The sequence below is a fragment of the Physeter macrocephalus genome, chromosome 14, assembly GCF_002837175.3.
Source record: "Physeter macrocephalus isolate SW-GA chromosome 14, ASM283717v5, whole genome shotgun sequence".
Classification (NCBI taxonomy): domain Eukaryota; kingdom Metazoa; phylum Chordata; class Mammalia; order Artiodactyla; family Physeteridae; genus Physeter; species Physeter macrocephalus.
In genome coordinates, this window is record NC_041227.1 from 44,513,783 (window position 1) to 44,528,355 (window position 14,573).

Sequence of the window (14,573 nt, forward strand, 5' to 3'; positions counted from 1 at the left end):
ATGGCTCACGGGCCCAGCCGCTCCGCGGCATGTGGGATCCTCCCGGACCGGGGCACGAACCCGCGTCCCCTGCATCGGCAGGCGGACTCTCAACCACTGCGCCACCAGGGAAGCCCTGAACGGTTATTTTTTATTGCACTTAACCAATCTCAGTGAAGTATAACTATGGCAGGGTTGCATTTTTTTGTGTTTTTCTGACTTTTCCAAATTTTCTGCGATGAACATGTATTACTTTTGTAATCTGAAAAAAAAGTCAGCACATTCTTACGCATGAACAAAATTAAAACAGCCGCTAACAATGAAGATGTCAAAAAAGCACCCATATAAGTGCCAAATGGGCCTGGGGTTTTATTTTGGGGGAGGAAAATGTTTTGGAGCTGGAAAGAGGTGGAGGATTGCCCCAAACTGTGAATGTGTTAAATGCTACTGAATTGTTCACTTTAAAATGGTAATTTTATGTCACGTGAACTTCAATTAAAAAAAAAAAAAGAAAACGAAACCGAAGCACCCAGATCCTCCCACTTCTTCAAAAGCCTGTTACCTTCTCCGTGTAACAGGGATGGGTCCAGGAGTTCCATCATGTACTCAATCTCTGTGTCCAGTTCCAACATGTCACACTGGGCTATGACATAGGTCAGGACCGGTAAAAAGTCATCGGCTCCATACATCCTCCCTGGAAGTAGGAAGAAAGGGGGAGACAGACGGGGATATTTTTATCAACATTTCTTCCTTTCATATCCTACTTGCTGCTTTTATTAGACAGCAAGGAGTCATGCTGGGGAAGTGAGCTATTCATAAAGAGAGATGGGTGTTTCTGGAATCCTACAGGGCCTGGGCCTCTCCCCACTGCCCACGTCAGAGACCAACCCTAACTCACAATTTCAGAATGAACGTCTGAGTCAATGAACACAGGGAAGATTTTTCTCCCCATTTCCATGATTTGCATCAACCTACGCAACAGAACAGGGTACTCTGAAAAGAGTTTAAACTTTTTAGCAAATGACACGACAAACCATTTGCGGAAGTGTCTATTTAACGCTGTTACTCCTTTGTGTCTTGTTTCCTGTTGCTTTCTGTGCAAAGTAATCAAAACTTAGTGACAGAACCAAACTCGAGCAAGGAATAACTTGTTCCTTCTCTGTCTTCAATGTGAGCTAAATGTACTCATTCAGTGTACATTGAATAGATATATACGATTAATATCTGGTGAAAAATGTTTAGTCTTTACTGCTACTTTTTATGACAATGCAGATTCTCAACTAGGGGTGATTTTGCCCGCCCCCCCCCCATCCCCACCAGGGGAGTCTGGCTTTGTCTGGAGACATTTTTCATGGCATCCGGATGCCGATAAACTTCCTACAGGAAGCAAGATGGCCTCACAGTGAAGAATTCTCCGGGCGTAATGTCATTAGTGCTGGGATTGAGAAACTGTGCCTGAGAAGAGCAGAGCCCTGTGCAGATATAATTTGGCGGACGTTTTATAAACGATTTCACGGACTATAGAAAGTACATTTCTTGCGTGTGAAGTCTGCTTCCAAACTGCAGAGGTGCTGTTCAACAGCATCGCCAGCTCTGGAGCGCGTGTGTTAACGTCTCTGCCTAACAATCTGCAAAGTGCTTGCACACGGCAACCTCCTCCAGCCATGGGTAACAGAGCCTGTGTTTTCTCTCCGCTGCTTCTGCATCAAGCGATTACACTCAGAGGAAAAGTTGTGACCATCCACGGAATTAAAAAGGCTCACCCAAGACCTGGAGCACTGCAGGGCTCATGGCTACCCATGAATCAGGGTCACTCCCGCACCTACAAGAAGCAGCGCAGGGAAAACCCGAGGGCTGACTTATGTGAATTCCTACGACACTGCATCAGTTTGGAACAAAGAAGGGAGAGCCAATGAAATGGCTATGATGAAGCCACATTATAGCTGAATGTTCCAAGTTTCTGACAGATGCTGTAAATCACCGACACAAACCCTCACTGGCCAAAATGTGGTAACAACAGGAATAATCATAAATATTTCCACCATGCTTGGGGCTATGCATGCGTTGTCCCATCTAATCTGCACCTTAGGAGGAAGGATGGGGTCATACCCTCGACAGGTGCAGAACCGCAGCTTGGAAGGTTGATTACGGTGGCCAAAGCCCCACAGTTAATGAACCCATTTGCAGAGCTAGGATCTGAACTCAGACTCCCAAGACTGACTCTGTATCCACTACCCTGAACTAAATCTTTTATAATCTGCCATCGTACAAAAATCCTGTTGCCCTCCTCCGCTTACTTTTTTGGTGCTGTTTGTTGCACGTGGACTAATTTGCCAGACACCAGAGTAACACTTGTATTTTTGGGAGCCACTTGGTGAAGTCAAGAAACTGAAAGGAAGCGCAGTTGGGAATCAGAAAGCCTGACATGTCCCAGCCCCATCGTGAGGCCAAGAGCCCGGACGGTGTGGCCTCACCTGAGTTGTTCTCCATGACGGTGTAGATGAGCTTGCAGACCCTCAGCAGCAGCATGACTTTCTTTTCCGGTGAATACATCTTCTGCATGGTCATGAACTTGACTTTGATTTTCTCCACGTCCACAAAGTCAGGGGTGGGGGCGAAGACGCCCAGCTCCTGTGGATTCCTCTGCCGCACGAGCTGCAAGTTCTCCTTGAGTTGTTTCCATGAGCCGTCGGCCACGTGGAAGTGCTTCAGCATGGCCTCGACGTGGCCCTTCAGGGGCTTCAAGATGCACTTGTGCATGGCTTTCTCCAATACCACATCTGCCAAAGAAAGCACAGCTACTGTGACCATTGTCTGGAGAATGAAGAAATGCAAGGTCTGCTTTCTGGGAATGGACACCTGCAACTTAGTGCATTGGTTATCGGGCAGACACGTCCGAACCGCACGCCCAACCAGTCAAAATTTAGCGTCACGTCACTCATGCGCCAACCTTTTCTCTTCAGTAGAGCCAGGAAGAATGAATCTTCCCCAATAGTCTTACAGTCTCTCTTGCATGCAGTCCATACAATTGAATATACTTGGCTTTAACTGCTTTTACGCCTCCCCACCAATAAGCACAGGTGAATATTCTAGAAGACATTCTTTCGACCCAGTCCTTCCACTGAGGGTCCAGTGGACAGTTAAGCAAACGTGTTATGTTAAAGGAAGGATTTGTTAATAGCAAGGGTTCCAGCGCCCTTAAAATATTTCCTGACCAAAAAAAATTCAGTTAAATACACATGGTATCTCGGATTGGATTCTGGACCATAAAAAGTCTTTATGTCATTTGTTATATATATAAAGGACATGAGTGGGGCATTAGATGAGATTTGAATAAAGTCTGCAGATAAGATAATATTGTTAACAGTGAATCTGGCTTCTTTCACACAGATTGAATCTTGGAGACTCAGCCAGCTGTGTCTGGAGTGTGCTCTTTTTCACAGAATGAATCTTCCGTGAAAGTTAACGGAAGTTAATTTCACTGCAGTTTTGTAACACGATGTCCCTGTTTTTAGAAAATACCCACTGAGTATTTTGGGATAAAGGGACACAATGCCTACAGCCCGCTCTTGTGGTTTAGATAAAAGGGAATGTGTGCACGTGTGTGCGTGTTTGTGTGTGCGTACGCGCGCGCGCGTGTGTAAACAGAGAGAAAGGCAGGGAATGAAGCAAGTGTGGCACAGCATTAACACTGAGGAATTCGGGTGAAGGGCAGGCGTGATTTCTTCATACCCTTTTTGCAACTTTTCTGTACGTCTGAAATGACTTCAAAATAAAATTTTTTTAAGTCTTGAAGTGTGTTTCTGTTCAGAGTTAGGAAACACCTTTAGGTGTGGGAGGCATTAGTTTTCCCTCTTTCTTGGAACGGTTTTGCCCAGCGGAGTAGCTTTCTTGGCTGGCAGTACAATGACCAGGACCATGAATCTGGAGGTCTGGTCTGAAGATGGTCTGTACTGTGAGAAGCTCTCTGCTTCTCCCACACCCGCTTTTCCATCTCAAATGTTTCACATTCTCATCAAAGCTCCACGGGCAGCAACCACACCTAATATATGACACTTGGATGTGATTTCATCTTGGAAGCCCACAGATCCATGGAAATAGCCGAGTTACCTCTCTGGCCTTTGGAATTCCTGATATAGTTCAGATCACATTGAATCCAAATTATCACCTATTATTAGAAGATCAGGGACAGAGAGAAATCTAAACCAGACATACCCACAGAAATCAAGGTTGAAAGCAAACGAGGTTATGAAGTAAGAAGAAAAACAGAACAGCATTTTCACTTCACATCTGGCATTAAAACAAATTACTTGGTTTGCATTGGTTACGTTGTGTTAATAAACTTATATAAAGTCATACAGCATCTTTGACTTCACCCCAAATGGTCACTATGATGAAAAGTCGATCACAGCAATTAACATTGAGTGCTAGGCTTAATGTTATGCTAGGCTCAGTTGGGCTAGGCTCTATCTAAGTACTTTATATCATTATCTCATCTAATTTTTACAATGCCTCTCTTATTTTTGCATAATACGACAATTATGCCCTTTTCACAGATGAGGAAACTGAGGCTTGGAGATGCCCAATGGCCTGCTCGAGGCCATACAACCAATCATCCTGCTTTTCAAAGTCAACGATTTCTTAGTTCGAAAGTTCATAGTGTTTCATAAACATTCACCAGTTTATTCCTCTACCCAAAGGTTCTGAAGCTACATTCCTGGTGACCTCTCTGCAGGAACGAGGTCACCAAGGGGGTTGAAAGTCATGTCAATCATTAACCAGGATGCACATGAATGTTGGCAGCAGTGTTACTCATAACAGTCCAAACCTGGAAACCACCCAAGGCCCATCCCAGTGGCATGGATGCAAGGATATATTCGCACAATGGAATTCAGAAAATGTAATTCACACAACAGAAGATTCATCCCGTGAGAAAGAGTACACTGCTGCTCCAGAAACAACTGGCTGAGTCTGCAAGATACAATCTGTGTGAGAGAAGCCAGACACAGAAGAGTGTCTCCTTTAGCACGTCATTTATACATAAAGTTCAAGAGCAGGCAGAACCTATCTACGATGACAGGTCAGGATGACAGTCAACCTTAGGAATGACCAGGGCTGATGGGGGGCACTTCTGGGGGGATGGAGACGGTTGATGTCTGGATCCGGGTGGTGGGTACAGGTGTGAAAACTGTCAAGCTGAGCACTCGAGATTCGCACACTTTGTGGATATAAGTTAAACCTCAAGAACCATGTGGATAAATCAAACCAACAGAAAACACCTGGAGACCTTGAACCCCCAAGGGCAACTTTTAACTTCCGAGCCAGGCTGGTCACCTCTGGGCCAGAGCATGCACACAAATTATCTCCAAAAGGTTGTGTGCTGTTCCGGGGACGACAGCAGAAAGCTCGTCATCAGCAGGCTGAGTGGGTCCCCCGAGCAACTCATCCTTGTCCCCAGGGAAGGGACGTCGGCCTTTGTGCCATAAACTCCACTCTTAGGAGCAAATGGGGCTGTGGAAATCTGCTAGGAAGGTTGAAACCTACAACGCATTGCCATGTGCCCATTCCCTTAAAACCCCAAATGAAAAAAACAAAAACAAAGAACATTTTTTAAAGGCCGTAATTTAGAAATAAGGAAGACTGGTCTCTTTGCATTCTTTTTCAGGACTTTATTCCTGACTACCTCTCTTTACCCCCACAAATCCTTAATAAACGTGATGAACAGAAAAAAAGGCCAAATGACAGGGACCCAGTACCCAACTGGTTCTCTCCAATAGGAAAAAACGGTTCTGCTCATGAAGCAAGAGGGAAAAATGATTTTAGGAAACAAAAGGAACAGAAAGCCTTTCAGAACGTGGGCTAGCTCAGAACAAAAGGTAAGAACACATCGGTCGACGTGGCTTATAAATTACTACTGTTTTTTTCTACCATCTCTGGTTGCTTTAAACCCAAGAATAATGCTGTTGTGGGCACTTTACATGCACTGACTTTTCAGATCCTCCAACAAACCCATGGTGGGAGGACTATCATTTATTTTATAGATGAGGAAACTGATACGCAGGGAGATTGATGCCACACAGGTAGCAAGAGGGGTAGTGAAGATTCAAACCCGAGAACTCTGGTTATGTCAACTGTGTTTATTTACAAACAAAGAAACAAGAAGATACCGGAGAATTGTTTGAGCTACCACAGTTTGAATATTAGAAACCAACTGCTAACTGAATCACCAGCTGGAAAGACATTTTCTGAAAATATTTATAGAGATCCTATCAACTGGCCCCAAAGCTCATCCATAGAGGGGAATAGTTAAGGAGCATCAGCTTGGAGCTCCGTGCCCTAGTGTGACCCAACACGGTGATTTATAGGAATAGTTAAAGCCTGTGACGTGATCGCCCCCCTCTTAGGAGTGAGGACAGAAGCCTAACGTCTGTCACTTCACTCTGATCAGCGGCACAGATTCCAGAGAAAGTCAGACAGGGAACCATCACAGGACAGGATCACTCAGCAGCTCGTCTGAACACTTTCTGCTCACCCACTGCTGCCGTAGGGGACGCGAGAGCCCAGGAGATGAAGTCCGGAGAAGCTGCGTGTCTTAGAAAGGGTGCGAGGGGCTTCCCTGTTGGCGCAGTGGTTGAGAGTCCGCCTGCCGATGCAGGGGACGCGGGTTCGTGCCCCGGTCCGGGAGGATCCCACATGCCGCGGAGCGGCTGGGCCCGTGAGCCGTGGCCGCTGAGCCTGCGCTTCCGGAGCCTGTGCTCCGCAACGGGAGAGGCCACAACAGCGAGAGGCCCGCGTATCGCAAAAAAAAAAAAAAAAAAAGAAAGGGTGCGAGGATGCGAGGAAGCGGCCTGGCAGCCCGCCCGTCTCCATCTTTCTCAGTGACTCTGGCCATGTGACCTCACCTCACCTCTCTCACCATCACTGCCTGGAACTTCTGAACCGCCATCGACTCCTCACCCATGGCAGGCAAGACAGAAGTAGCACTCTGAACCCGACCGATTGTCAAAATAAAACAAAATAATATTCAACATTCTCCGGGGACTCTAACAGAACCCAGAGTCTCAACAACATGATATCCAAAAGGAGCAGGTCGCAACCTGCTTGACAAAGATCAAAGATGAAGTTAGGTCATACCGCCTCTTGGTGTATTCAAGTTCTAGCATTCTGATTATCCTTTCGAGAAAGTAAAGCAGAAGAAATAGAAGCTAATGTTTTTTGGCAAGAGGTGGGCCTTTTTTGTAGGTAACTCAAACTGTGAAATGCAAACGTTTGCCATCCCTAATACTGATGGGTGTCTGTTTGCACAGTTCCTGTTACAAGGGGCTGTACGGATGCCCGAGCTCTATCTTAGCCCTTGCTCCAGCCCTATGATGAGGAACAAGCGCCATCCTCATTTTGCAGATGGACACGAGGCTTAGCAGTCAAATGACTTTCCCTGGACGGTGGAGAACCTGGTCATTCCTACTGCAAAGAAGCCAGGAGGTGGCACACGGGCCTTGCTCTGTACAAGAAGGGCAAAACGAGCTGGTTCTTTCTTTCTGTGCTAACATAGTTTCCTTTGGCTACACAACTGGATTAAAGATCAGGGCCGATGTCGACTCAGTGCATTCCAAGCACTTTTATGTACTTTACACGTTTTTAAACTACCCTTCCACTGACATGAGTACATAACCCCTATTTGTCTTCATTTGAGGTCTCCCAGAAGCCCACCCAGACACAAAAGGATTTGAGTGGTTCCCCTGGGAGGGGAGTCCAGGAAGCATTGGTAGCAGATGGGGTGAGGCGGCCAACGCCGAGAGCTCTGTTAACCAGTTACCACTGGGAGGAGATGCAGCGCAGGGGTGCCTCAGAGCTGGCCCCCCAGGGGAGGCAGCTGGGGGACTCACACACCTGCTCCCTTCAGTCCCTGCCTGAGGGTGGCTTCCCCCGGGTGGGCTGGGCTTTAATCCCCCAGCCTTTCCATCCGCCCTGGACTAGGGCCCTGGTGGCACCAGAAAGTGTCGGGAAAATGCTGCAGGTGCTGGCAGCTGGAAATCCAGCAGGGGAGTGAGTGTCAGTGGGGTGGGCACAACAGTGTCTGGTAACCCTACTGCAGGTGAAGAAGCGGAGGCACAGAGAGGTTAAGACACGTGACCAAGCACACACAGCTCAGCAGCAGCCGAGCTGGGACTTAAAACCACAGTCCAGCCTCAGCACTTACTCTAAACCACCCCCTGCCCCCGCCACCTCCTACCTTTCATCTGGGAAATGTATTCACCCTTCTCAGCGAGCTGAGATGTGACACCCAGGCAGCCATAGGAACACCTGTCTAACCCTCTGCACAAACTACTTATGAAAAGCAGACAGACCACCTTGTGTCCCAGTGGCCCTCGGGTCAGATGTGAACTCCAAACGGGAGGTTTTTCTACTTTGCGGCCTGGAGGGAAGAAGATGACCTTTCCAGGCCTCAGCTTCCTCGTCTGTAAAATGGGACCACTCAACCACTCACAGCTTCCTGATAGGACTGTCGGGAGGACTGGGGGAGACCTACATAATGAGCACCTCGTACGCACCTGACACCTAGTAAGTGGGCAAAAATCACCGGTTCCCTCTGTTCCTTTCCACGGTGAAGTGTATGTCTTTGATAAAGGACACCAGGATTACTGATTCAGGCCTGTTTGGTTTGGTTTGGTTCTTTTCTGTATTAACTGTGGTTTACTTGGTTTGATGAACAGAAAAGTCGCCTGGCTTCCTGTACGTTCAGTCCCCCGGTATTTGCGGGTTCCACATCAGTGGATTCAACCAACCGTGGATGGAAATATTCTGGAAAAAAATAATTCGGAAAGTTCCAAAAGACCAAGCTTGAATTTGCTGTACGTGGTCAACTATTTACATAGCATTTACACTGTTTTGGGTACTATAAGCAATCTGGAGATGATTTAAAGTATAGGGAGCATGTGCGTGGGTTCTATGCAAATACTACAGCATTTCATATAAGGGACTTGAGCATCCTCGAACTTTGGTATTCACGGGGGTCCCAGAACCAACCCCCCTCAGATGCCAAAGGACAAGTGTACAGCTTTCTCTCTCCTGTCTTCCGACTCTCTCGCAGCCCCTCCCATCCACAGGTACAAGGACTGGCCCTCGGGGTTTTCCTGCCCCCGAAACTCCCAGTGTTTTGTCACTACCTCATTCTGACCCCATCTCACAGCTCACAACCACAGATGAGCTGAATGTCTTGGGCAGCGGTGTGTCTCAGAGCGATGGGAACAGACAGCCCCCAGCCCCACTGCAGATGAGCAAGCGTGTGGGCTGAAGGGTGGGTTTAACTCATTACCACCGCTTTTTGGTCAACTAGCTGCAGAGGGCCTGGGTCACGCCGCTGCCCCTGCCCTGTGTCTGCCCACTCCAGGCCCCTGGCACCCGGCCTGTCACATGGATCCTCAGGTGTTTTTGGCCAGTGTCTGATTTGACTGGCGGGTACCTGGGCTGGAGCGACCGTTGAAGAGTGTGACTCTTACCCTGCCTGGGGCGACCTCCCTAAAATGCCCTCCAGCACCTTCAAGGCTCAGGCGGCTCTAGGGATGGGCCCTGACGTGCCCTCCATCCCTTCTTCCCACCGCATCCCCACGAATGAGCAGCCCACGCTCTCGCTGAAGCCAACGGCCCTCTGCGCCTTTCCTCACACTGTTCCCTGTGCCTGGCAGGCTCCTCACGTTCCCCGATGACAGGGATCCCCGGGAAGCCTTGCCTGCCCGCCCCCCCACACGGCTCCCCCTTGCTGCATCCTCGGAGCTCTTTGCTGCATCTGCAACGCATGGCACGGAGCAAACTTGACCTCCCTCCTGGAGAAGCCCTCCGCACACCAGGCCTGGGGTGAGCCGCCTGCAGCCCTGAGCCCCAGGCCCGCATGTAGCGTGTGTTCCACAAGTGACCTCTGAATGGAACTGAAAATCCTTCCTTGGGGTGGCTACATGAAAACTATGTTTCTTCTCCTTAGCCCTGCAGAATCCAGAAAGTGTGACTCTAGTAATGAGCCCCTTGCTCGGGTGTGGGGCAGCCACCAGGGGCCCCCGCAGGGATGTCCTGTAACCTGGGGTTGCTTTAAGGATTGTCAGCAATGCGTCCTTCGGCCCTTAAATAATAAATGATAAAGGATGCTTTGTCACTTAAAGGAAGATCCCACCAGCCCAGAGCAGAGACGACCAAAATAAAAATGACAAGCACTGGGGTGGTGGTCGATCATTCATGTATATTTTTGTTCGTTTTGGTGGGCTTCTAGGAAGGGCATTCTGTAAACGTATAGGCTACATTCATGCAATGTTTTATGAACGAAATTCACCAGAGTTATTTCAGTGCCTTCTAGTAAAAGGTTGTTAAAAATGAAGGCAGTGGAGAAGAGACCCATCTTCCTTACAGAACAATTCTAAATAATTTATGCAGCCCCTCCGGCCTCAGGAAGGTGGGACTTAATTCTACCCTCGTCCCTTGAGTGTGGACAGTGCTAGGGGCCTCCTTCCGAAGAACAGAGTATGGAAAGGGGGTACTTTTTAAAAAAATTTATTAATTTATTTATTTTGGCTGCATTGGGTCTTCGTTGCTGCGCGCGGGCTTTCTCTAGTTGTGGCGAGCAGGGGCTACTCTTCGTTGCGGTGCGCGGGCTTCTCATTGTAGCGGCTTCTCTTGTTGCGGAGCACGGGCTCTAGGTACATGGGCTACAGTAGCTGTGGTTCGTGGGCTTAGTTGCTCCGCGGCATGTGGGATCTTCCCGGACCAGGGCTCGAACCCGTGTCCCCTGTATTGGCAGGCGGATTCTTAACCACTGCGCCACCAGGGAAGTCCCGGGAGGGACGTTTTTATACGGCAGAGATCTAGCAAGCTCAGCCTTGGGCTGGTGATCCAGGCTGACACCATCACTGAGGAGTCACGTGGATGGTAGGACCCTCTGGTGTGGTGGCCGCCACAGGAGGGGCAGGAAGGCCTCCACAGAAATTGGCTTCGGCCCTACATGCATCCTGGCTTGAGGGCACTAGGCTCTGTTTCCTTGTCTATAAACCTGAGGATACTGAACGGGGCCTCCCGAGGCAGTAAGGGGGTTTAAGGGATCCTCCGCATAAAAGTGTTCTTAGGGCTTCCCTGGTGGCGCAGTGGTTGAGAGTCCGCCTGCCGATGCAGGGGACATGGGTTCGTGCCCCGCTCCGGGAAGATCCCACATGCCGCAGAGCGGCTGGGCCCGTGAGCCATGGCCGCTGAGCCTGCGTGTCCGGAGCCTGTGCTCCGCAACGCGAGAGGCCGCGACACTGAGAGGCCCGCGTACCAAAAAATTAAAAAAAAAAAAAAAAAAAAAAAAAAGTGTTCTTAAACTATTGTGGAGACTGTCACTTGGTTCTACTAAAAACACAGGATGCATTTAATACATACTCTCTACTCAACAGAGGCGGTGGGCTGTGACTTCCGGTTTCTCAAAGAAGCCCCTGGGCCTGGATGATAAGTGAGAACCTCCCACATGGACGCCGTGTGCGTGGCGGGAGCAGGGCTGGCCCTGCAGGATGTAGTCCCTGTCCGGAGGCTGGGCCAACCAGGCAAGGCTGGGATAAGGCCAGGAGGATGAGGGCTCCTCTGTGGGGTCTGGCCTCACCAAGACAGCCAATCAGAGCCATCCTTTCTGTGGAGCAGAGTAATGGAAACCGTGTCAAAGATTCTGATGCTTCCCTTTCAGTCTGCCTGGCCCTTCAAGTGTGCCTTGGCTCCTGCTCTCAGCTCCCATGTGGAGTCCTCTCTTGCCTGGGGGTGTTCCCTGCCGGGGAGGTGCTTCTCTCTCTCGAGATGGCAGATTCCAGGGATACAGTCAGGAAACGCGCCAGCACAGACACCTCCATGTGCCTCACACTCTGTGACGCTGTCCCCCTTCCCCACCTCAACAGCAGAGCTCTCTGACGGTTCCCTTGCTCAGAGCATCACAGAGACAGCGACTCCTAGGCAGAGATTCTTTTTTTTTTTTTTTTTTGGTACACGGGCCTCTCACTGCTGTGGCCTCTCCCGTTGCGGAGCACAGGCTCCGGACGCGCAGGCTCAGCGGCCATGGCTCACGGGCCCAGCCGCTCCGCGGCATGTGGGATCTTCCCGGACCGGGGCACGAACCCGTGTCCCCTGCATCGGCAGGCAGACTCTCAACCACTACGCCACCAGGGAAGCCCAGGACAGAGATTCTTAACGCCAGGGCTGTGAACCTTCTTTTACTTGGTATGACATAATGAACCCAATATTGATGCCCTGAGGTAAAAATTATACAACAAATGATGCCCCATGGAGAATAAGAGGGGCTTCTTGCTGCGGTCTTCTATCTATTTAAACTAATTTTCAAAAATACTATAGGCATTCTTTTTCTATGCTGCAAGAGGTCAGTCTTTCTCCTTCTCTCTACCCTCTGTTAACGTACAGAGAGACTGACTCCTTGCAGGTGATATGGACACGAGGACTAGATCAGAAGTCAGAGTCAAGGTTTTAATCTCAACTTGGCACCAATATGCCTCTCTGGCCACAACTTTCACTTAAAAAAAAAAAAAAGATCTGAAGCAAAGTAGTTTTAATTGTTTAACGCCCAAGGAATGATTTCAGATCTCCTTTCTTATTCATGCTATGCTCTCTGGTGATTAACCACATTTCAGTATTATTTCTCTATTAAAAACACACACACACACACACACATAAGTAAATTGATATTCTCTTTGAAATATGTGGGAATCGAGTTTAAGGATACCTTTTCTTCAAATAATTGAAATGCTCTTCAGAGAAAATATACATTTTGACAGCCATTAAAGAAAGTAAAACAATATAGTGTCTTGTTTTTCATTATTGACTTTTAGGAATACAGTTGGCTTATTTGTATCTTTGTTGATCGCCTGTGGGCAATTTGAATGAAATAGAAAATTTGGGATTACTAACATTTTTGGAGTTGGAAAAATTTTGTTTTTCTTGAAACCAGACTTGAAAACAGAGGGATTTCCCAAGATTAACATCAAATCAGAAGTAAAACTTCTTTGGCTTGAATAAAATCAAAACACTAACCACAAAAATGCAACAAGTTCTGCAAAGTGTAGATTTCACGACCAGCAAGTTTGGACTAAGCTCTCCCATTGGTTGAAAGGGACTGAAGCAAGAGTGGTGTGATGTGAAAACCCACCAATGAGCAGCACGTGTTGGGATAACAAGTGATGTCGCACTTGTCAGTACCTTACAGGGCTGGACACACTGGTGGTGAGTACACCTCACTCAGTCCATGAAGTCACCAATCCTGGGCTTTTGAGGAAGATGCCAAGTGGTGTACACACTTTGTTAAAGCAGTTGTTTGTCCCTCCATGTACCACTTTTGCAGAGTCGGGGGTGGAGAGGTCCCCACAAGGGAAACACAGTATGTGGCCATGGAATCAAGAAAGAGCTGGCTCTCATGGGAACTCATGCTCCAATGAGAAGAGCAAAGCTGACTGGAACCAAGAGGTTCTTACTGAAGAACCTCTAAATGTCAGGGCTTTGTGTGGCAGTGCTTTAAAGAGTGGTCTAAACAGAATTCAAATTCTCCACGATAGGGCACAACCATTTAGACTGGCAGTTTTTCATCTTTGAGATTGTTTATCATTTTATTCTCACCTAGAAAGTGCTGACCTACAGGGCTGTGACAGGAGCACACGGACAAAGTGGCTGTGGGGGAGAGCGATTCGGTTTTTTCATTGGCTTTTCTCTATGCAACTGAAGAACCTCTCTCTGAAGAAGATTAGCACTGTATCCAAACACGAAATGCATATATACATGCATTCACATGGTTATTTTTTGCAGATGCCTCTAATTCTACGTGGGTTAAACCAGTGAACTACCTCCTCCAACTTCCTTGTTTTCAGGATGGAATTCTGTAAATCTAGGCTTTACATTCCCCCCTCCTAGTTCAGAGCTCTCTCCCTCAGAAGCTGTGGGAAAGGAGGACAGGACTAGATTTTTTTCTGAGGCAGAGAAACCCAACTGGCATTCTTGAAAAGACTTCTGAGCATCAGTAGACACCTGTTCTGAACAAATTTGAGGCTTCGAATTCTGGGGGTGGCATTCAAGTGAACCCATTCAAAGTGAATTACAACCTCCCAGGAAGTGAGATTGGTGGGAATGAGCAGACAACCGAGAGGAGATGGGGGTTGAATCCAAGCTCCCCTTCCTACCAGCAGCAAAACCCTCTGCAAGTCACTTTATACATCTCGGCCTCCATTCCTGAATTTGCAAAACGTGAACAAAATCTACACAAATGTACCAACCTTGAGTTGGCTACGAGGCTTAAAGGAATCACTGTATTAACAAGTTTTTAGTAAACTAGTGAGCGCTTCATTTAGGAATATGTAAAGCAGACAATTAGACGAAGTCCATTTTCTTGCCAGGGTCCTAATCTAAATGTGCACATTTAAGGGGGTTGGTTTTCTAATAATCAGGGTCACATCTTTCCCTCCAGCTGGGCGCATGATGAGTTCCTCGGGTCGCCTTCTGCTCTGGCTTGCCTTCCTCTTAATTTCAGAAGCCCAGCACATTCACTGCACTTTTCAAAACAGAATAATGGTTTCGTTGGGGAAGCAACAGAT

The 14,573-nt window shown here is 48.0% G+C and overlaps 1 protein-coding gene across 4 annotated transcripts in view; it reads right to left on the minus strand.

Annotated features, from left to right (window-relative positions):
* RIN2 (Ras and Rab interactor 2) overlaps positions 1–14,573 on the minus strand; it is a 238,228-nt gene that overhangs the window by 8,512 nt on the left and 215,143 nt on the right. For all 4 annotated transcript variants that reach the window (XM_028498655.1, XM_007120897.3, XM_028498657.2 and 1 more), the window contains 2 exons: positions 2,454–2,759; positions 542–673 (listed from right to left, as the gene is read on the minus strand). In XM_028498655.1, coding sequence (XP_028354456.1) covers positions 542–673; positions 2,454–2,759 — 438 coding nt within the window. The remainder of the gene's footprint in view (positions 1–541; positions 674–2,453; positions 2,760–14,573) is intronic.